Source organism: Lepisosteus platostomus, chromosome 18 (genome assembly GCF_059453375.1).
Source record: "Lepisosteus platostomus isolate fLepPlt1 chromosome 18, fLepPlt1.hap1, whole genome shotgun sequence".
Classification (NCBI taxonomy): domain Eukaryota; kingdom Metazoa; phylum Chordata; class Actinopteri; order Semionotiformes; family Lepisosteidae; genus Lepisosteus; species Lepisosteus platostomus.
Window position 1 is genome coordinate 395,522 of NC_142628.1, and position 22,460 is coordinate 417,981.

A 22,460-nucleotide genomic window follows, 5' to 3' on the forward strand; every position below is an offset into this window, starting at 1 on the left:
GTGCGTTCATAACGGGTCTCTTTCCCGATGCTGCGTTTTGTATTTTTTCTTCTCTAAAGCCAAACTCCTCGGCCGTCGCAGCCCGGCGAGCCATGAGCGCCCGGCGAGCGGGCAGCGGGCGGGCGGGCAGCGGCGAGCGGGCCGCTGTTTGGTCGGCGGCGGTGTCAATCACGGCGCGGCGCCGGGGACCTTCCTGCCTGAGCCGGGGGGCTGCGCGCTGCGCGGAGTTGCTCCACAGCTCCGACAGAGGCAGAGCCGAGTCGTGCAGGTTCCCCCAGCACAATGGTCTTCGGATCCTGAGAGCGCTCCCGTTCAGCTGCTGCAAAGGAGGAGGAAAAAAAACCCAGAGAGAGACCGAGAGAGAATTGTGCTGTACCTACCCTGCAAGAGAGACGCCAGAGAGACGGCGAGAGCGACCGGAGGAGGCACCGGGGCTGGGGGAGTCCAATTTTTGCTGGATCTGCAGATAAAGGGGGATTGTTAAACAAAAAACAAAAACAAAACAACAACAACGAAATATAAGCTCCGAGTTATTCTCCGAATAACCGCAATTAAACACACCATCATCATAAAAAAGCCTCGCTTACAGACCGCAAAATGTCTGGTAAGGACAGCACCGGTGCTCAACATGCCCAATACGTGGGACCGTACCGCTTGGAAAAGACGCTGGGAAAAGGACAGACAGGTTGGTTTTGCCGGCTGGGTTTGGTTTTTCTGTGACATTGTTGAATACGGCTTGCCTTGCGGGATGAAATTCGCCGGTCGGGGTGCAAGATGTATAAATCCGTGCAGGTTTTCGGGGGGTAATTTCAGTCATTTTCGCCATGAATTTTGCAGTTCTTCAACCCTTCTGTCTTTATATGAGCGTGATTATACGGGTGCTGTGAATGGGACGAGTGATTCGCATAATATCTTGCATTTTATTTCCTTGAGTTGTGGAGGTGGGTGCCGGTTGTCAAAGGAGGGTGGATTTTGCAGAAGAAAATTAGGTCTTTTAAAAAAAAAAACTTGTCCCTTTAATTTTTATGCTGCTTTGTTGTACACGGTGAAGATGGTGATTTATATAGCTACAGTGCCGTTAATCTGGAATGAACAATTACCTTGATCTATTTTTAGTGCAAAATGTGTTTCTTGCTTTTCTTTGCTTTTTGTCATTCAATGTGTCAGCATAATAGACAGTATAATGAGCGATTTGCTTTAGGGTCGTGCTGCCTTCTTAGGATCTGAGCGTTTGGTTAAAAAAAGTACCGGCAGCTGGCTTACGTGTTGCCCTAACGTGATGTCGTGATAGCAGGTGCTGCAGTTAGTCTTACAGTCAGCAAGCAGCGTTAATATTTTTCGAGAAAGAGGACAGGTGGGCAGCTAACCGCTTCCAAGCACAAAACATGAAAGAAATAAAAACTAAGGGAAAAAATGAGGATGTGCGTTCAGGACGAGACACGATGGAGGCCAAAAGTAGGCTTCTAAAAAAAGAAGAGTGCCTTTTTGTTTCTAGGTTTGCCATTGGCGTCCCGTCCCTGGAAGGCAGACGCCAGACACCGGGAGCAGGGTTTGAGCAAGCTGTGTTGTTATATTTGCCCCGGGAATGACAGAAACGACAATGCAGGGGGTGGCGATGTTTGGGGTAGGAGCGGGCGTAAAGAGCGAACTCTTAACGGGGAGAGACGGGGCTGGGTGTGGGGGAAATAAGTCATGCGATAATCATTGCTGTGCCCCCCCAAATAAATAAATAAACGGGGAGTCCGGATCGCAGAGTGCGGTTGTATGCCCATCTGCTGTCTGAAACGTCTACAATAGGCGTTCCCTGCTCCCAGCTGCCGCCGAGCTCGCTTGCTGTGCGTGTGGATGCGGATCTGCAGTCCGCAGTTTCATTCAGGGACCGCGGAGCGCCAGGAGGACCATCGCCCCTTCCTGAAGCCCGACCCCCTCTGAGCTTATTAAATAGCGCGGCCGGACAGTCGCGTAGCAGGACTGCCTTGATCCACGGCCCGGCCCGACTTTTAGTTGTGCGGTAATTATTGCTGTAGTTTCACAACGCGTGGGGGTATCGATATGACAGCGTTTAAAGAGAGGCTCGAGTTCTCGCACACGGGCTGCTGGTTATGGCACTGGCGTTTCGGATATAAATCACGGGTGTTGAGTCTCGGTAGATGGTGGAGCTATGCAGTCACTCCTCTCCAAAACAAAATCAAATGCAGATTCCCCCCCCTTCCTATAGCATTTCATCCCCTTTTTAGTGACTGGGGTAACTCGTATTAAGGCGCTTGACAAAAAAAAGTTTTCGTGTTAGTGAATAACCGCAAATACTGTATCTAGTTTTTTTTCCAGTGATGGATATTTAATGAGAAATTGACTTCAGATTTGTTTGGCCTCCTTGGCCTGCTGGTTCGAGGCCGATGCCATCATCTGTTTCACTTCTTCTGAGCTATACCTGGCATTGATCACAGGCACCTTCGCAACGCAGCCTGAAGGGTCGGCTCTGTATCTTTCTCCATCTGAGAGTACGTACTGTGCATGCCTGTTCGCTGCGTCCTGCCTGTCTTGGAGACCACTCGCCTTTCCCTACACTGATGTTTGTGTGTATTTGCTCATCACCTGCTATTTAATCATCAATACTTCACAGGGGCTTGTTCAAATATTTGTCCCGGTAGGCCCTGCCGGTGTTTGGTCTTGTTTTCTGATTGGTACCTCTGTCAGCTGGTGCCAGAATCCTTATTGTAGCGCCTGAAGAGAGAGGCTCAGAGGATAAGGGGAAAAGAACTCCACTAGTTAAAATGTTAAAGGCATCGTAAAGGGAAGGCTGCTGGTGATTACGCTGTGTGCTGTGTGGTTTTAGAGACCCATCGGTCCTGATAACTTACTTTACGGTGTTGAAACCGCAGCCTGTTATTTATAGGAGGCGAGAGGCCGGGACTGATCGTGCTGCACGGTGCTTCTTTCATTACTGCGATTAAACAAACACACAGGCGCTAATCCTGCACTGTCTGCCCCCCTTCCCCCGAACGAGCACACAGGGACACGTGGGCTACGAATAGCAGGGGATTCAGGATAAATACTTTCCCCGTGCTCCCCATGTTGGGGGCGGTGAGTGATTGTGAAAATAGTGTTTTGTTTAGTTTTGAGCCCCACCTGCAGCTCCTCGCCTTCACGCTGGGCAGCGGTGCCTGCCTTCAGATTCGAGTTGCTCAGTTTTCCTGAGGCAGGCGCGGCAGTCCTGCGGCTCCAGCAGGGGATGAGCCGCACAGGTACTGTACCTGTGGCCTGACGTGTCCCTTGATATACAGTGGCCCTGGCCAACAACTATAAACAGCGGTCGTCTTTGCAATTAAGTCAGCAAAACGGAGCCGAAGCGGTCTGTTTTCTACGGGTGTTTTACTGGTGTCTTTTAGTTTTTGTGGTTCCAGCTCACCGTGTTAGCCCAGCAGTGGTTATCCTGAAGGATCCCGTCTCATGTCAGAACAGCCAGTGTGATGTCCCTCTCGCCTGAGTTCCCTTTTGTAAAGGTACACTGACTTGAATGCAATGTTGCTTTGACTCTTTCATCGTATTTACAGGGTCGTTGTCACTGTGGTAAAAGTTTGATACTGTTTTACAGTTAGAACTGGCTAGGGAGCCCCAAATGTAGTAGCAAAGTATGTCCTCATTTGGGGCTTTTCTTTCTGGATTTGTACAGATTGTGCTTTTTGTTGTCTGATAGACTGCAGGTTAGTATAGGGAATTAACTTTTCTATTTGTGACATTGCCTGTCCTAAAAAGTCAGTGCTTAAGAAGCATTAAAGTCTTATTGACAGCATGCTTGGATGTCTTGTTGTCTGCAGTCGTTTTACACTGTTTGCACACACTTGACTTTCCTTCTGCGCTGTGCAATATTTTGAAAAGGAATTTATGGCAAAAAAAGGCCTGGGAGGCACAGAGAAAGGCAATCCATTCTAAAGGTTAATGCTGAGCCATTTCATGGTGGTGAGAACTGATACTATCTATTACATTTGCTGCTTCCTGGTAGCCAGGGACAGGCACTTCAGCGTGGGATTCAGCAGTAACTGGGGTTTCTGGATGAGTGGCACAGATGGAGCCTTTGAGCTCGTGAAATGGAACATCTTTCTGTTAAACTGTCAGATTGATTAATAATTACAAACAGAGCATTTATATTCATTACCTGTTCGATACCATTTATTAATAAAACAGGAGAGGAGAACTTTGGCTTTGTTGCTGTATAGTTTTCCGGTGTAATGTTCTCTTTGCCAGGTTTTCTTGGATGTTATAGTTTATTATAAAAGTCTGCAGGGGGTCATTTGATACACGGAGCTTTTATTGGCTGTGTGGCAGCGAATGAGGGTGATACATCTTCATTGGTGTGTCTTCACTGAGTTCTTTTTAAACGAAAATCAAACAATCTGGTACACAGTTTAATGCATACAGTAAATGTTTTTTCACTGGGTTGCACATTCCATCTTGTTTAAGCTGAATGCTGTTTATGTACTGTATTAAGCTGTTATGTGTTGTTATTTTATCATCAGATATAAATTCAGTGACAAGGGGGGAGATGTGGCTGTCTGTGCAGTCAGTGTGTTGCTGTGGCTGGGTGATGAAGACTCATTGATAGGGGAAGATACAATACCTGTGCTTCACCTTTCTCTTGTAGTGTTAATTGATTGAAGAGGAGTTTGGTTCATAATCACAGGTACTCATGTCTGACTGATGGTCAGGTTGGATCAATACAAGCCCCAAAGATTTTCTTGCCCCAAAGAAATCTATGGTATTTCCTAGGAATTGTATTCCTGCTTACGGTAACTGTGTGGAAAGGTCCCAGTCAGGGCTGTCAGTAGCAACAGCCCAGTGAGTCTGGCTACATGAGGTTTTACAACTCCCTGCTCTTATCCTAAAAAAGGGAGACTGAGTCAGATTTCCTCAATGGTTTGCCAGGAGTGAAGTGTGTTTTCTAAAGCGGCTTTAAACTTGCTAACATCGCAATATCAAACTTAGTAGTTTATACAGTTATTAAAATATACAGTATGCATATCATTTAATGAATAGACTTAATGAATAGACCTGTTTGCCCAGTTTGGAACACTTTTATGTGTTCCACTTTGAGTTTTATGACAGGTCCTGTCTTTATTCAGTTCCTTCAAGCCCAACTCAAATTTGGGCCCGTCTCTGTTCTCTGTTCTGAATACATAAAGGGCTCACATTCACCCTTTCTCTGGATTTGGGATCTGAGAAGAAGAGTCAGTCTGATAAAACCATGTCTGTAAAAACAAGTGCTAAATGCTCTTTAGAAGGTGCACTTGAATCTGACTAATAATTTTATTCTGTCATTGCTGCTGAGCTCACCTGGGTGCTATCGAGGGAGATTTCTTTGTTTCAAGAAATAACTGATTTATTCTTTTGCATGTTCAAGCATGGTGTAGCATATATCATTGTACATATAACGTTATCGCAACATTTATAAAGCAGTTATCTTTTTATTTTTTCTTATCATCTTAGTCTCCTTACTGTCTCTGTTGCTGATTGATTATATATACATAAAATAAAAGTTGGTGCATTTTTACTCACACTCATAATAGTAGTAATATTAACATGTTAAAAAGCACTCTCTTTATACCTGCAGTAAATGCAATTGTACTTGTGTATCAGATGGTTGTGATGATCACCACTTTCCTTCAGGACAACCACATGGACTGACTTGGTCAGAATTGGTGCTAAAGTTCTGGTTTGGATCCTCGATAGAACTGAGCCCAGCTCCATCCTTGCATGTTGTACTTTGTGTAAAGAAAACAGGAAATATGCCGCGGTAATCTCCCTACGCAGACAGACGATACAATCTTGTGAACAACCAAGCCTTCACAGCATGCGAGTCTGTGGACTTGTCTGGCCTCAGAACTGACTTGGCGTGTAGGGAATTAGTATTGATTCATTCCTCACGTGATGCGCACACTCTGATTAACATAGGGAAGCTCAGGCCTGTCCAAATGCAGGCCCAGCCAGCCTCCAGGCTGTCTGCAGGGCCAGTCCTGCTTGTCTTCCCTTTAAACCGGGTGAAATTCAGCTCTGGCTGGTCTGCGCTGCTCAGCTGTGTGGCTGCGAGGCTCAGGGCCTGCTGTGACGCACGGCTAAGCAGTGAGTTTGTGCCCTGAAATGGATCTCCGGTGCTGGTAGGCCAGGGGGCGAGTGTGTAAAAGCTACGACATGGGCTGGCTGCTCTTGCCGCTGCGCGATGGAGCCCATATGCCCTGACAGAGCTTTGTGTTTAAGAAAGGGGGGTGTTGGGGGTGGGTGAGGACTAGTACAGCTCGACAGGGACCCCAGGGGGAAGCCCACAAGCTGCTGCAGCCAGTACAAAAGAAGTTAGGCCGAAAAGCCTGCATCTTCTCTGTCTGCCCTCCCGGCTCTCTTTTGTGACTGTGTGCTTTTCACTGCCTGTGTTGCAGGCAGAGCATCTTCAGGTTGTTCAGAGGAGTGAGAGAAGAGCATTTCCAGACAAACCAAGGCCTGGTTGTCATTACTGAAGATGTGCTGACACAGTTTTGCGTGACTTTTTCCTGCGTATCCAGTTAATGGGATATTTGCCTTAGGTTTCTACAGCTGTGGTGCGTTCAGCCTTTTAGACATTTAAATTGACCAAATCGTAACGTCTCCGACTCTAAAAGGTACATAAGTATGTTGTGACATTCTAATGAAGACAGGTGACTTTTGAAGGAGTTCCCTGCCCACAAACACCAATTGCCCTCTCTCCTCCGACGACTCAAGATCAGGGCTAGATAACACCGCAAAACATTGGGAGTTAATTGGCTGCTTATTTATCCTGTCGACCTCAATTAATTCATTTCCAGCATGTTGCAGAAGCAGGCTGAACGCTGGTTGGTAGCATTCTTTGCTGTTATTGTATCACTTGGTGAATGTAGCATGTGCAATTTAGGGCTTGATTTTGAAAAATTAAAAGAATCCTGGTGGAACCATCCAGCAGTTTACTTTGACTTCAGGGTTCTCTTCACATTTAGAAAATTCTGCCAGGTTTTTGTACGATTTGCATCACAAAGCTGTGCGCAGCAGCCCGTTGTGAGGTTTTGCACCTTAATCAGAACGGCACCCAGTACAACTCGCAGACAATTGTGACCCAGCATAGTTGCTGATATCTTAGACAGAGGCTCTTGATTGCTCTCTCGCTGGTCCTCCTGTTGCAGTGATTGAGACCTTTGCAGCAGCACCTCTCTGCAATAAACCACACTTCTGTCGAACCAGCATTCATTTCCACTTCATTTTGTGGGCAAGTCCCAGGATGGAAGGGGTTCAGTCTGGCGTGAGTTTGCGGCACAGCGTCGGCACAAACCAATGGCAGCATCGCCACCTCTCCCTGCCAGTCACGGCCCTAGAACGTGCCTCCCCGGCCCGCGCAGGCCTCCCAGGGCTGTTTCCTAATGAGGCGGGGGAGCGCCTGGCTCGGCGGCGGGAACCGCGCAGTGTGGAGGGGTGTCGGTCCTGGGAGCGCAGGCTGTGGTTCCGATACGCGGCTCCGTCTAATACACTCCTGCAACTTCGAAGTATTGACTCACCCCAGTTTTACATCTGAGCCTTTCCTTTCACTTGGGTACAATACTGCCCTCAGCAGTCAGCAGCCATTTGCATCTCCTTCAAAATCTAGAACATTTAATTAATAAACTTTGTGCTTCATCCACTTCAGGGTGGCGGGGGAGTTTGAGCCTATCCTGGCAGGACACACCCTGGACGGGACACCAGTCCTCCACAGGGCAGATAGACAGACAAGAACAGGCACACTCACACCAGGGCCAGTTTCCCCAGAAGCCAATTAACCCACCAGTATGTATTTACACTGGGGGAGGAAACCAGAGCGCTCAGGGGAAACCCACGCAAACCTGGAGAGAACATTCAAACTCCATACAGACAGCACCCCAGGACTGGAGCTGTAGTGCAAGCCAGCAATGCTGACCACTGCTCACTTGGTCTGTCTATTGTCATGTATAGTGGGGGAATGAGGTTTTACTGATGCAGTGCTGGGAAAGTTATTTTAAAAGGTAATCTAGTATAGTTTCAAGGGATTACTTTTTTTTAAATTAATAAACTGGGGGAAAATCATTTTGAAAAAGTAATCTATTACTGCAATCTATGTAAAGTGTGTAAACCAATGATGTTAAGTTAAATACATTAATTCTTAAAAGCAACTTCCCCTTTTGATGTCTTATTATAAAAGTAACTTGTATCTGTAATAGTGTACTTTTTAGAAGTAACTTTCCCTAACACAGTGTTTACATACTGTATGTTCTGTATATATAATATGTTTTATTATTTTTTATGTCTGTGCTTCGAAGTTTGTCTACGCCTACAGGGCTCAGGAGTTAGAGAGGGAATGTGTGTTGAACTGGTTAACTCACAGTTTCACTAAAACCTGCCTTACAAACTGATCTGTCCATGCCCCCCCTGGTAAAGCTCACGATAAAATGTTTCCATTAAGAAAGATATATGTAATCTTGATACTTTATGCTGCACCGAAGAAGGTAATGTGAAGAGATTGCAGAAGTGTGTTTGATTAGCTGTAGAAGGTGGTGGTATACAGTATGTGTGCAGGAACAATGGAGCTCAAAGCTCAGTCTGAGTTGATCAGGTGTGAGAATCAAGAGTCCATCTCAGTGGCACTGAACTATATATTTGATTTTAACCTGTGCTAAAGACAAAGCCTGCACCTTTATGACAAGCCTTTTTTTCAATGTTGGGAATGTCACATGAACATCTGTGAAGGGCTTTAGTCAGAGATGGCACTGGAGCTGTGAAAAATGCCTTCATTTGGAATCATGCAATTCTGTGTCTGTGTGCTTTTGTCTTACCACCTGTCTATAGAGCCCTCAGACACTACACTCCATGTGGCTTTTAGGGCATCATTACCTCTGCTACCCTTTCGTAAAGCTTGCGTTCCTTCAGTGCTGTTTCTAATGTATAACAAATAGCCTTCTGTGTTTCAGCAGTGTGGAGCAGTGGTCAGGGCTCTGGAATTGGAGCTGGAAGGTTGTGGATGTAAAACCCAGGTGTGATTCTGCTGAGGAGTGTCCCCTGAGCAAGGTGCTTCACCTGAATTGTTCAAGGAAAATACCCAGCTGACTAAATGACTGCAGATGTATGTCACTTTGGAGAAAAACATCGGCCAAATAAGTTATTCATTATGTTGTATTGTCAACCTAAATCAACTTGCATTGTTTCCTGACCAAATCATAGCACTCGCTCTGCTACAACCAATCTACAGCCAAGCTACAACCAATCTCTCATAATTCAGTGAAAAAAGAAAACATTCTTAGTGCACTAATCATTGAGGAAATATTGGGCAGCCATGCACAACTTTAAACCCCTCCCCCCTTTAAATGTCTGCTGTCGAGTATACTGTAAATACATAAGCAGGTATACCACTGTTATCAGTAAGCATGTAGACTGTCCGAAACGTTCCTTTGACAAATCGTTTATCATAAAATGCAGTAATACCGAGCATTTCTTACTATTGAATACTTTTTCACAGCAGGTTCAGGGTCTTGCAAGATGGCATCACTGTTCTCATATGCTTTTGTTTGCCCGCAGCCTTTTTTCAAATGAGCTTAAGTCTTCGTTTGGCCCTCCTGTAAGTGCTGGATACAGCTGGAAGGTTGTCATGGTTTCCTCCCTCTCCTGTCCTTGTTCTGTGCACAGTGGCTGTGTCTCCCATCTCTGATATCACTGACAGGGCTCCGGCACACTGAAAATCCCTTCTGCCACCCCGTCCTCCCAGATCAAGCAGACCTATTCAGAGCTCCTCATTAAAGCCCATCAGATTAGCAAAAGTTAGAGCAAGATACCGGACTGTTGTCAGTTCCGTTAAAACAATTAAAGGGAACAGTGGTTCTGTGATCTGTGGTGATGTCATGAACAGGCAGAGTTTAAAGACGCCAGTGGTGAAGAGTTGTGATTAAGTCTTGTTTTCTCTGTCTAGATTGCCAGCTCACGTGTGACGGTGACATGTCATCTTAAAACTCTTATAGCTCACTGTGCAGTGCATCCGTTTTATAGCCAAAAAACAGTTCTTTTTTTCAAAATCACAATAGCCAGGTAGCCCTGGGCTTCCAAGCGGTGTGACGGTCCCCCTGTAGCTGTGCTCTTATGCCCTGAGAGGGCGTTGTTGGATTTTTCCTTTTTCCTTTTTGCTCTTCGACCTCGCTACATAACAAAAGACAGTTTGGGGACGGCTTTTGTGCGCTTTAAGGGATTATGTTTTTTTCCAAAGAGGAATATTAACGAATGTCAGGGCTTATGCTAAGTGCCCAGACGGTAATGTCCTTAAGCTAGGAAGTGGGCTCAGTTGTGGTAGGCTTTGGGTCACTAGCGTGGCTCCGCTCACAGAAAGTTGCTTTTCCATTTCTGTTTCCTGCTTTCCAGGGGGAGACTGTAATGGGTTTAGATGCTCTGGTTGGATTCCGTGTCATTTTAAGAACTACACTGTGTGATTAAAGCCAAGCAGTATTGCTACAGCGGGAGAAGGCAGTGATTGTCCTGTTACATAAGTCACCTGGCATGCCATCATACATTGTCAGTGTGGTGCTTCCCATTTTGTTAATATTCATACCTCTTCTTGCATGCATTATCGTTTGAAGTGTGGCCCAGACGGTGATGTCAGGCCTGGCCGGGAGCGCTGTGAGTCACTGCCGGGAGCTGGACTGTGGCTCTGTGGATGTGTGTGTCGCCCGCTCCTGGGCGCTTGCGTGCTCGGCCAGTCAAGGGGAAATAAGGTGTAACGATGAGCGTGTGAAGGATATTGGTAACGTCAGACAACAGCGTCATTTTTTTTCCCTCCTGTTTGTTCGGCTGATGCTGGTTACAGTATTTTGGCAGGAGTGTGGTGCAGTGTGCTGCATCGAACCGCCTGCAACACACTGCAGCTCCATCACCCAAATTACTGCGCTATAGCCAAGGAATGTACTTTTACTGAAAGAAAATAGCAGGACGGGCTCTCACTTACAAGATAAGTTTGCTGGTTCGAGTACTAGTGCTGATGATGGCAATATTCCACCATTAGAAAACAGGTTTTCTTTTTAGTTTTAATTTATCAATTAAAGGATAATTCCACACTGAGATGCAGAAAGAAGAAACAAGTTTCTGCTGTTTAAGTCTTCTTGAGGTGCAAGACAAGGCTCAACAGCAGAAACATTGCATTTCTCCTTTCTGCTGTTCAGTGTGGAATTAACCTCTGCTAGTTCCTATGCAGCCAGTGCACACTGACACAACTCTCTGCTTGAGCTAATCTTATTTGATGTCTAATGCCAACATTTTGTCCCATACATCAACTGCTTCATGCTCTTTGCCTACTTTTTCTCTCCAATTTTGCTCACTGACCACTGAATAAGGCTTGGTGGTGCTGACTACAATCAGTACAGCCATTGCCCTGAACGGTGCATTAACTGACCATTGAGGTACAGCACCTGCACCAGGTCTGTCTACAGCGAATGGGGAGTAAAGGGTAACGTAGCAGTGCTGTGGTCAGTTACTGTACTTTCCCAATGGTTGAGGGCTTGAAGGTGAGCTAGACTGCTGCGGTTAGAGTAACACAGTTGCTACCGCTGATCATAACTGACCGTCGTGCCAATCGATGATCTCAGTATTGCATTAAGGAAAATGATTTGCTAGCAGGGGTCTTGAATATTTCTTGTGTTTTTGCACATTAAATATTTCTTTTGAGCAGAATGCTGACTAAAAGGAATTGTGCTGGAAACATAGTTGTGCGCCCGAATTGAAGGCCTGAGTGGTCTCTTATATAACATTTCTTAATGCTCTGTGCTGTCCCTGCCTTTTCATTCTGCTTGCAATAATTCAGCATTTTGTTGTTGTTTTTTTTTATTGCATTTTCCCTCTCCTATCTATAAATATAGGTTTTTATCAGAACACACACGGATGCCCCTGAGCCAGTCTCCCGTCAGGTCCTGTTTCCCACTCTGCGCTCTGATTTCTGTTCTCGACTGCTGGGAAGCTTTTATCAAAGCGCAGTGCTAGGGAGGGCTGAGGTACTGTGAATATTCAGTTCATCTCTCCTTATCTTTTCATAGATACCAGGTGCTGTGGACAACTTTCTCTTTCGTGCTCATGGTCTAGTGGCATACAGAAGCCTCTGGTGGCCTAGTATGACAGAGAGAGAGTTGAGGACTTGGTGAGATCAGGGTGACTTTGTACAATTAATTTATGGTATACTATAACAAACAGGAAACAAGGAGTTGTGCATCTCAGGTTCATTAGCCTGTATTGTCTTTTTCCGAGTTTTATAATTTGCAGTTCTTTATTGCATGTGACCGTTCATTGGGTGTAGTTTTCACTTAACTAGTTCGCCAAGCTTGCTCAGTGTTCCAGTGAAAGGCAATCACACCTTGATAGTCTTCTCCCAGCTGAATAAGAGAAAATGATCCAAGGAAAGATGCTAGTGATGCACACATCATCACGAAGGTGCTGCGTAAGCGTTGAGCACATATCTTACAGCAGTAAGACATTTAAAAGCAAGTGGAAGTTGAAAACTACATTCTTTGTGTTAAAAATAATCTTATATGGTGTCTTTCCATTTATATTCTGTATTTAAACATACACCTGTATGTCCTTCACCTTAATGGCATGTTTATGGTAACAAAAGGATGTTCTGGTGAATAAATTAACCTTGGGTGTGTTTGTGTTCTGAGCGTAGTTCTGTTGTGCTCTCTGGGGAGACCTGAGGTAAGAAAACGTGTTTCAAGATTTCACTTGGCTGCGATGTACCTTATTCTGTCTCTACAGCTGAACAGTGACCCCTATTATTTTGATTTCATTTGATTGTGGAACACAGCCCTCCTTCTACTAATAAATAACTGCAGAAGGGAGGTGAAGTACTGGGTTTGCTCTTTATTTGTTATGGGCCCTAGCCTTTAAGTCCAGGCTAAGTTGTAGTTGTGTAGCAGGGACCAATGTAATTAATGAACCTGTTATAGAGACACCATTCCCCTTGTCTGACCCAAAGTCTGACTGTATACACTGTAGTAGAACATGGTGTGCGTTGTTGGTGTGCGTCTGCACTGAGGGGATCTCTGAGTCAGAGGATCAGGCATGGGGTTTGTGAAGGAGCTCCTTCAATCCCCTTTCAGTCCTGAAAGGCTGAATATCATTCTCTGCAGGAAAATCGGAACACTGTTCGCCCTGCCACTTGGAAAAACACCCCAACAAAAATCAGCACGATTTTTGTTTTAGACACACAAGAAGGGGGGCTTATTTTCAGAAGCTGCGAGTCAGGAGATTCCTGAACCTGTCCCCCGCTGGCATTGCTGGGTTCTGTCCTGTCCTGCCTGCTCTTACACGGATTCTCCGCTGTGTGGATCTGCGTGGCCAGGGGGGATGGGGATCAAGCACAGCTTCTGTGTGGCCATCTGGCTCTTGTACAGGGGGCTGTGGATGGAATCTGGGAGGGGATTAAAACCGATAGTGAAAGGAGGGGGAAAATGGGAGGAGCAATGATCTTGAATTAAACTGTTTTGTTCTCATTGTGATTTTAAATTAAAAAAAACTAAGAAAAACTGATTCTCCAAAGACAAAATATTTGCAAAAAAATGTTAAAATTCCTAGAATTCTGTATGATCTCTGTCCTATTTATGTCTTGTGTTTTTTACCAGAAACCCAGCAATTAGATTCCTCCAGATTAGTGGTGCAGTGAGGTTGCTCCACGTCCCGGAGCTGATTTAAGAAAGTGCAGTGTAATGCAGCCTTTACAGTCTGGGATGCAGCGAGTTTGCAGCTCCAGTATGGCTGCAGGAGAAGATGCTGTTCAGCCTGAAGATACAAAAGCCCAAACCCTAACCAGATGGCCAGGATTCGCTCATCCTTGCAAGCTGATTAATATTTAGTTAGCTGCTGCTGCTGCTGTTGCTGCCTCTCTTGGTGCAGCTGGGCAGGGGGGTGAGGTGGCATGGGCCTGTGGTGACGGAGATGACATCATCAGAGGGGGCCTGAGACAGACAGATGGAGGTGGGGGGGCAGAAAGAGAGGGAGCTGAGAACTGAGAGAGATAAAGAGAGCATGAGACGGGGAAAGTGAGAGAGAGCATCACAGCAGCAGCAGTGCTGCTCAGGATCAGCTTTAGAATTTAAATCCTCCAGCAGCTGCTTTTGCTGGGACCCAAGCCGGCCTGTATTCTGCTCAGCACACACACCAGCCCTGATGCCACTGACACAGGACCCTTCGCCATGGCCGCTGTCTAGTCAAAGTGTACACCCCGCATTGCTGTATCAGAAAACTGTTTCTGGTGAAAATGGATGAAGTTTTTTTTTATTTACAAGTCACAGATTCTGTGAGCCCCTTTTTGAGGGAAAGTGATTTCATTGATATCTTTGTCTACATCTCCACAATATTCCAGTTTTTTAGTTTTAAGTGGCTCTCACCTGAGAACAGAATTGATTTCTCCCTCGGTTTCCAAACGTTCTGGCCTTTATAGTTGTCCTCTTGAAGACGCAGACCCAGACCGTGAGAGGCTGCAGGAGGGGCACAGAACTGTCCCAGTGAGTGAGAGAGACAGCGGTGACCTCAGGATCACAGCTGGGGTCAGCAGGTCAGGAGAGGTGGGGTGCGCCCCCCCTGCCTCTCCGGTATGGGGACAGAAGGAATCGTGCAGCCCTGTGATTAGAGAAGCAGTGACAGACCTTCACTTGGAAAGCCATCTGTCATTCTCCCAGGCCTTGCTGTGGCTGGTGATTACTGAAGAAGAGGAGCAGGGGGCCCTGGCGTACAGAGATAACAGAGTGGGCTGACTGATCAGGTGAATTGTAGGGGATTGAGCTCACAGGGGGTTCGTAAGTCATCCTTCTCTGCTGCCTGGGTGATGAGACGCAGGGCTGCACACAAGGAAGACGAAATATCTAGCGTGTGGATTTGTGCTAAAAAAAACTTACCAATTCTTAGTTTTTTCCCCTCGATTGGATGATATTTAAATCGCGTAGTGGGACACAACTTCACCTGATTTGATATTGCAATTCTGCCTGGTCTTTTGTTGAACTCTCACATTATGCAAATGGTGGACTGCTCTTGTCATCCATAGACATTTCTTGGACTGTACTGTGGAGTCACTGCATTCATTTTTCGGCGTTTGTGTTAATATATGACGTTGCCATGCGTTGGCTAACATGCATGGCCTTTTGTGCTAGTGCCTGTTTCAAAACAATACAGCCTTTTTTTGCAGTCTGTGACAGGAGCACGGCCATATAGGACATAGATGGCAGCATAAATCAGTCTGTCCTGAAAATGATGGAGGTTCAGTGCCATCAGCATCTCTGGAGGCCAAGAGGGATGTGTTGAATGTTCATCGTGAGAGTGATCCTGCAGGCTGGCCCCATGTCTGAGTGTCTCCTGGAAACACGGAGTGGGTGTTCATGGGGCCGTGTGATGCGAGCAGAGGAGCTTTGGGCTTGAGAGGGAGGTGGATGCTTGAGCCTGGGGAGTGTGTCAGTGTTGTTTCCTTGCGCTGGGAGTGGGCTTATCGCTTCCAGAGGAGTTCATGAGACTGGCTCTGTGAGATGCCCTTGCTGAATGGCATGCTCTGGCAGGCGCTACAGTCCTGCGTGCTCACCTGTCCTTTCCTGGGGTCTATGCCTGCTTGTCGGAAGACACTAAATTATTGCACCCTCAGATAGATGTATTCTTTCTTTCCATTTTCTTTTAAAAGAAAAAAAATCTCTTCCTCTCCCCACCCTCTTTCTGCGTGAAAGCGATATCCGCACGGTTTTTGAGGTGCAACATTTGCTCCACTTCTGCTCTCTCTGGGTAAAGGCCATTTTGAAATCTGCAAACCTACTGTACACTGAAGCAAAAACAGAAATGTGCTTCCTTCACAATTACATTGGCTTTGGCTTTCTTGACAGTTTCATCCTGTTTGTAATGACATGTGGCAAATTAGGGACAAATTTTGCACTGGCACAAAAGGCTTAAAAATTCCCTTGCAAATTTGGTGGGCTTCCAGCTGAAATCTTTTAAATAAACAGCCAACGGACAACTGAAAATTAACCCACTTGAAATAACTAAGTGGAGACTGAGATACAGAGATAACGTATAAATAATCAATAAAGAAAACTGGTAGTTTGCTAATCTATAATCTGTTTGGAAATCCTTCACAAAGCACAATTGCTATATTTTGGTCAAAATCTCATACCTGATATTTTTAAACAGTTTCATTCACTAATTATAGTGAGTCCTGCAGCACTGAAACACTATTGTGTGGCAAGTTTATCTTATTTGTATAAAGGCAGAACAGGATTTTGATAGAACTGATAATTCATAGTATAGCAAGACATATAATTGAAAGCTGTCACATTAATATTGGAGCTCCTGTAGTCCTGTAGCACAGTTGACAGGTTTTATAGAGAGTGAATTGTTTCCTCAGAGACCAGAGCAGCCTCTAAGGAAAGAATTCAATTTAAAAAGCATGGGCAAATAATATGGTATTTTGCAATCTGTTTTAAAAAAAAGCATTTGGAAAAGAACAAGATGGGAAAAAAAGTGCAAATGAGGGATTTGCTTTATCTTTTTTGTCTCACAGATTTTTTTTATTGAAATACATGCTAACTCTTCTTACCCCAAGTCTGAGCAATCTTAACCATTGTGTTAGACGCATAAAGGAACAGGCGCCTAGACCTGTCAGCATTACTGCCAGAAAGTCAGTAAAATTACCTTTGGAGTCATTCCATAGAAATTTGAAACTGTTATGTTTTTATATCTCACAATGTAAAACAATGCATTCAGTTCCTACCTGGAGTTTGTATGTTCTCCCTGTGTTCACATGGGTTTCCTCTGGGTGCTCCGGTTTCCCCCCACAGTCGGAAGACATGCTGGCAGGTTAATGGGCTTCTGAATAATTTGGCCCTGGAGTGAGTGTGTGCGTGTCTGTGTCTGGGTGTGCCTCGCGATGGATTGGTGCCCCATCCAGCGTGTATCCTGGCTCGCACCTGGTGCTTGGTGGGATAGGTAACCCTGAATTGAACAAAGCAGTAAGCAGTTAGGAAATGGTTGTACGCAAGCACATACAGTAGTATTTGATAATACCAGCTTAACAGTTCTATTCTGAGAGAAGCTTTTCGGCACATCACTAATGTAATTTACTCTGTCTTATATTTAAAATTCAAGACTAAATAAGATACTAAGTAGACATAACGTTGACAGACATGTGGAGACATCTATTTCTGTGAGGGCAGGCCGTTAGAATTCACATTTTATGAAGAGAGTTCAGTAAAGGATAGGGGGAAGAGGATGATGTTTCCATTCATGTGGGTTATTACATTACAAATTTGCTGCTCTTAGAAAAACACTGAAGCAAATTGCCTGTAATACTGTAATCTGTGATTCCAGCAAATCTTTTTAAGATCTACAGCACTTTCATATCTAATTCATCAAATATTCTGAGAGCAAATATGCTATACGGAAGGTGGTTTTGGCAGAAGACATTTCCACACCTGAGTGGGCAGTGTAATATTCTAAAGCTACAAACAAGGACTACTCACTACAAATTACTACAAAGGAACTGGAGTATATAAACACTTATTAACCCATTGAAACAACATGGACATTTGATCTAGATATTCCCAGTAAGTGTAGTAAATGCAGGTGCGAAAGAATCACTTTATTTCACTGGTGATTCAGGAATTCTAAGTTGAGGGTATTTGCTGTTTGTCACAAAGACCACAATGTAAACTGTGCTGCTTACTCAGTGCTTGATTCAAGATTGCTATGCCATGGAAAAATAATTGGGCTGCAGGATCTATCCTCATGTATTCTGATAGAGAAGCTAACATACACGGTGAGAGGGAAATAATGGGACTTTGAAGTTAATGCGGATGCAATTGTTAGAATTTCTAAATAATAGGAACTATCTTGATGTGCTAGAAGTGTGATATGTTTTTTTAACATTACTTTATGAGAAGTCTGAAATAATAATATATCTACATACTGTTGATATCTCAATATACTGTATAGAGTTATACTGAAATATTGTGGGAGGGCTGACAAGTGGTCCAAGTGATTTGGATCAATCCAGTCCTTCTACTAGTGTAGTTGATATAGAAATCCCACTGTTCAGTATTTTTCCCATTTTTCGTTTTAATTCTAGTTGGATGCTTATATATACATCCTGTTGTGTTTGAGTTCAGGTTAAAAATGTAAAAAAAAATACAAATTAAAAGACCATTGAAACAGTACCAACCACTCTGCTGGATCTGCCCTGTACTGTATTCCTAGAGCCTCACAGAAGTGTTTATGAAATACAGCATTCAGTGTGAACAAACACATAGTTATTCATCTTTTGTAGTTTAATCTAGAGGTTTCCCAAGCCTTTCATCATCATGCTTGTTAATTCGCCTGGGACCAGTTGTTCCAAGGAGTCCCCAAATATTGCAACATTACTGTATCTCTCACTACTTTCACCTCTCATATTGGCATGTGTGCTCCTTCCCTTCCCTGGTTCTTAGTTATCCAGGCTGACTGAGTATAAATCAAGTGAGACCTTAAATTGCATCACACTATTTCTATACCACAGTCAACATTACAAAAATCCAAGTTAAAAGACGATCAAAAACGACAGTACAACTCCACTCTCTGCTACGGCAACGTTACTCAGTAATATCCTGTTGCAACCGACAAGCTCAAAAATGGATTCTTATAAACCAGTCCTCCAATGCTGAGATAGGAGTGTGTTATTGTCTTAGACACTGTACAAGGTGGTAGAAATTATTGCTAAGAGCACCGTACTGCATTCGATTCAGAACGTCACATTGCAGCTAAAATGTGTTTAAAATTGTGAAATGTTGGAATGGAGCTGATCTGCCTGCGTCTGCGGTACAGGGCAGCGCTTGTTTTGGGGATAATGAGAGGACCCCGCTTGGGATTGATGAGCCTGAAGCGAAATCCGGGAGCATAGATCATCTTAATGACCACAGTAATGACCACCGGTTTTTAACAGGACTAGTTTAACACCCATCAAAGGTTTTCGGCTGTTGGGGATTTAAACAAACCTAGAAAACCAGCTGGATTTTGGCCCTCCAGGCCTGGAGCCATGCAGGTATGATCAACTATTCATACTGTCTAATATAAGTAGTTAGAAAAATCTCAAAGGAAACAAAACATAAACTTTGCTGAAGATATTTTTTAAAGGGTTTATTGCTCTTTTCTTGTCATGGAAAAGTGTTATATTTGTATTTTTAACCAGTGGAACCTCCTTACTTTCAGGAGGGTGAAGTTGAAAGTGATGCTTGTTCTTCACAGACGTCGATCTCTGTGGGCAGTACAAGTACTGCACATTGTTGCTGTTGCTAAGAGCCGTTAAAAGACCCTTAACATCTACTTGTGTGCTACAGTGCGGGGAAGTGGGTAACGTTTGCCATCCAAATTCAGTCTCGACTCTCGGCCTCCCTTGTGAAGGCCCGTTGGAGCGGGGTGCATGTCTCCCCCCGTCACGACTGGCTGAGGGTGAAGGGGTGTCATTTCTCTTACTGAGTAACGGTAACAGGGAGTCCCCAGGCCGAATAAGAGGGGACACCATGTTAATGTCATATTTTTTTCTGTGGGTTTCACGCAGAACCATGTTCAGCCTGATTTGTGATGCCTAGGCAGGTGAGCCTTTGTCCACCGTTCTGTGCCAGTTGCTGGTATTTGCAGATATCGTTCATCCCTGCAATGCAAATTCTTAAAAAAGCAAAAGCTCTGGCCACCCCCGTTTCTCCTTACATTATTGTTAATAGTCTTGTGAACAAGTTTGGAACAGTTCTAAGTCAGGCAGAATGGTTCGTGTCAGGCCTCTGCAGATCTTTTCTAAAACCGCTGTAATATAAACCAGAGTCCCTTGATCCTCACATGAATTCCCAACAAACAGAGCTTGAGAGCTAGTTAATTACTTATTGTTACATAATTGAAGGTTAATTACTTATTTGTTTCAGCCTTGGCAACACTGTGATTCAACGGTCGTGCCAATAGAGCCTTTTGAATTTGAATATAATTACTTCGCGTTTACACTTTGCTTCCAGAAGTGTGATTAAGGTTTGAAGCGATTTAGAATATTTTAGTGATCTTTAGGGCAAGTTTGAGAGCAGTAGTTCATTTTGTGGGGTGACATGAATACAAGCCCGTTCACCCCGAATGTGAAAGCAGTGGGTTTTTTTTGTTCTGTATTTCAGTAGAAGGCATTTGTCTTTTTTTAATTACTTACAGTCAGGCCATGGACCTGTAGTACAACACCAGCCCCATGAACACGCCGAGTGGGTTTCATGTTTCCACCAGGCGGAGAGACTGGCAGCTGGGGTTCCGTGTGTGTTAATGTGCCAGAGGGTTAATGCAGTCCTCCGAACTGCAAGAAGTCTCAATTAGTTAAAACTGTGGATCGTGAGTCCCCCCACCAACAGCCATAATCTGCCCCCTCATCTTTATTAAGCAGTAACTCATCTTGCAGGGATTACACCAGATAACGCCAGGTCTCTGTAGATGTGTGGGTTATCATAAGTAAACCATCCCCATGGCTTATAGTTCAAAGCGTTTCTCTGGGTGCTTTTGTTTTTCAGGAGTCAATTATTTTTATTACTCAACTACCAAGTGATAAGAGGTTTAATTGACCAGCTTCAGCTAGTTGCTTGGTGGCTGCTGATTGAGTAAAGAGGATTTCACCTGCGTGCCTTCAGTGCTAGTTGCTGCAGACCGGGCTCAAACAGTCAGTTCTATTTCCCCGCTGTGTGACAAGGTGTTGACCCGACAGATGGCCGCTGGTGATGTTCGGAGTCGAGCAGAGACTGTGTAGTGGGCTGGACGGGCGACACGACAGTAGGGTTACTGTGTTCAAGAAGTGGAAACCTGCAGTCCATCCGGTAACTGGAAGAGCTAGAGCTCTTCTTGAACATTCACGTGTTGTGTGATTCCTGGTACAAGTCACCCTAAAATATGTTTCCTTGCAGTAACGTCGTCGAGATTTTGGAAGTGCTCTAGGATGTCATTTGGGGCTTCATGACTTTCGTTTAGAAAAAGAGTCAAACTGGTATGTTGTGTCTTTCGTAGCTCAAGGTAAAAATAAGCATGTATTATCTTTGGATCCGATCCAAACGTGGTGCAAGTGGGAGCGCAGGTGCTTCGTCAGTCAGCCAGAGCTCGTCCACTTCTCAAGGTAAGGCCATATCAACGGCTGTGAAGATAGGTTTATTTAAAATGATATTATGATGCGATGTTTGGGAAATCAAAATAAAGATGAATGATATGATACGGTAATAATGGTTTAGAAATGTTCCCTGACATGTACAGTAATAGTAGTACTAGTAATCTAAGGCAGCACGTCTTTTGTTTCTTCTGTTGGTATTTTTATGGTTCTCATACTTAGAACAGGGGAAAATGGACTCATAAAACACCTATATCACATCATGTCAGTCTGCAGATACCCGTTTCCCTGGCTCAGCGTGCACAGTCGATCCTGGCTTTGCGCTGAAATTCTCTAAATGCTTTCTGGAGGGTGAACACAGATGTGGATGTGGAGGCTTAGTGGCGGCCCGGGTGGGCAGTGAGTGCACCCCAGGCTGGGAAGGTGGTGGGGTTGGCCTTCCCCTGACCACGGCTCGCCTCCTGGCTGGGAGAGGGGCTTGTGTGGGGTGTGAGCCACTCTTCAAGAAGGCCTGTACACAGCTGCTGTTAGAGTCTTCACTGTCTGCAGCGTTATTGACCTCTGTGCTTTCATACTCGTATTCAAAATAGAGTGGAAATTAATTGGCAGTGTATACAGTACTCAGGCCTTGCTTAAGAGAATTCAAAGAATAGATGCTCATGGTTCTGCTTCTTCTCAGTTCTTTAGTACAGTTCCAAGCAGAGTACTGTAATGGGACACTGTGCAGTGATGAATCTGTTCCTGATGTCTCCCCTGTTGTATCTGTCGTGTGGCCTACAGCTCGGCAGCGCGGTGCAAGCGCAGTCACCCTCGCTAACAGTGTATACGCATAATCAGGAGGCACTAAACTGAGCTGTGTTCATAGGAGCTTTCTTCCCAGTGTGTGGTATGACTTTGCTGAAAGAACAGCTTAATCTTGCAAGTTAACACAGTCTCTTTTCCAGTGGTCAGTCTGAGACATTGCACATGCCTTCAGGAGATACAGTTGTTTCATGTAAAAAACATTGCTTGTAATATTAGTGCATTGAAGTATAAATCTAAGATGAGGTATATTCTACATTGTATTTGAAAGTGTTTTGATAATTGTTAAAATAATTTAACCATGTTAAATTCCCCCTAATTTAATCATTCTTGTCTGTGCTCCATGCCTTGTATTTTGCTGTCTACTTGAAGAATTTGAAATCCTTCACCAATGTAACTTTCCACTGTTGTTTAAAATGTTGAAATCATCCGGGGAAACTCAGCCCTGCTGGACAATTTCAAGCTCGTGTACAGTGTATGCCTTTCAATGGCTGCTTTTTGCCTAGTGGTGAATAAG

General features: G+C 44.6%; 1 protein-coding gene across 10 annotated transcripts in view; it reads left to right on the forward strand.

Moving 5' to 3' along the window:
• The first annotated feature begins 208 nt into the window (after window positions 1-208).
• The window catches only part of brsk2b (BR serine/threonine kinase 2b), a 287,758-nt gene continuing 265,506 nt past the window's right edge, over window positions 209-22,460 (forward strand). For 4 of the 10 annotated variants that reach the window (XM_088610892.1, XM_088610896.1, XM_088610893.1 and 1 more), the window contains exon 1: window positions 209-685. In XM_088610892.1, coding sequence (XP_088467018.1) covers window positions 598-685 — 88 coding nt within the window. In that variant the 5' untranslated portion in view covers window positions 209-597. The remainder of the gene's footprint in view (window positions 686-22,460) is intronic. The other 6 variants (XM_088610899.1, XM_088610900.1, XM_088610901.1 and 3 more) reach the window with 4 other exon arrangements.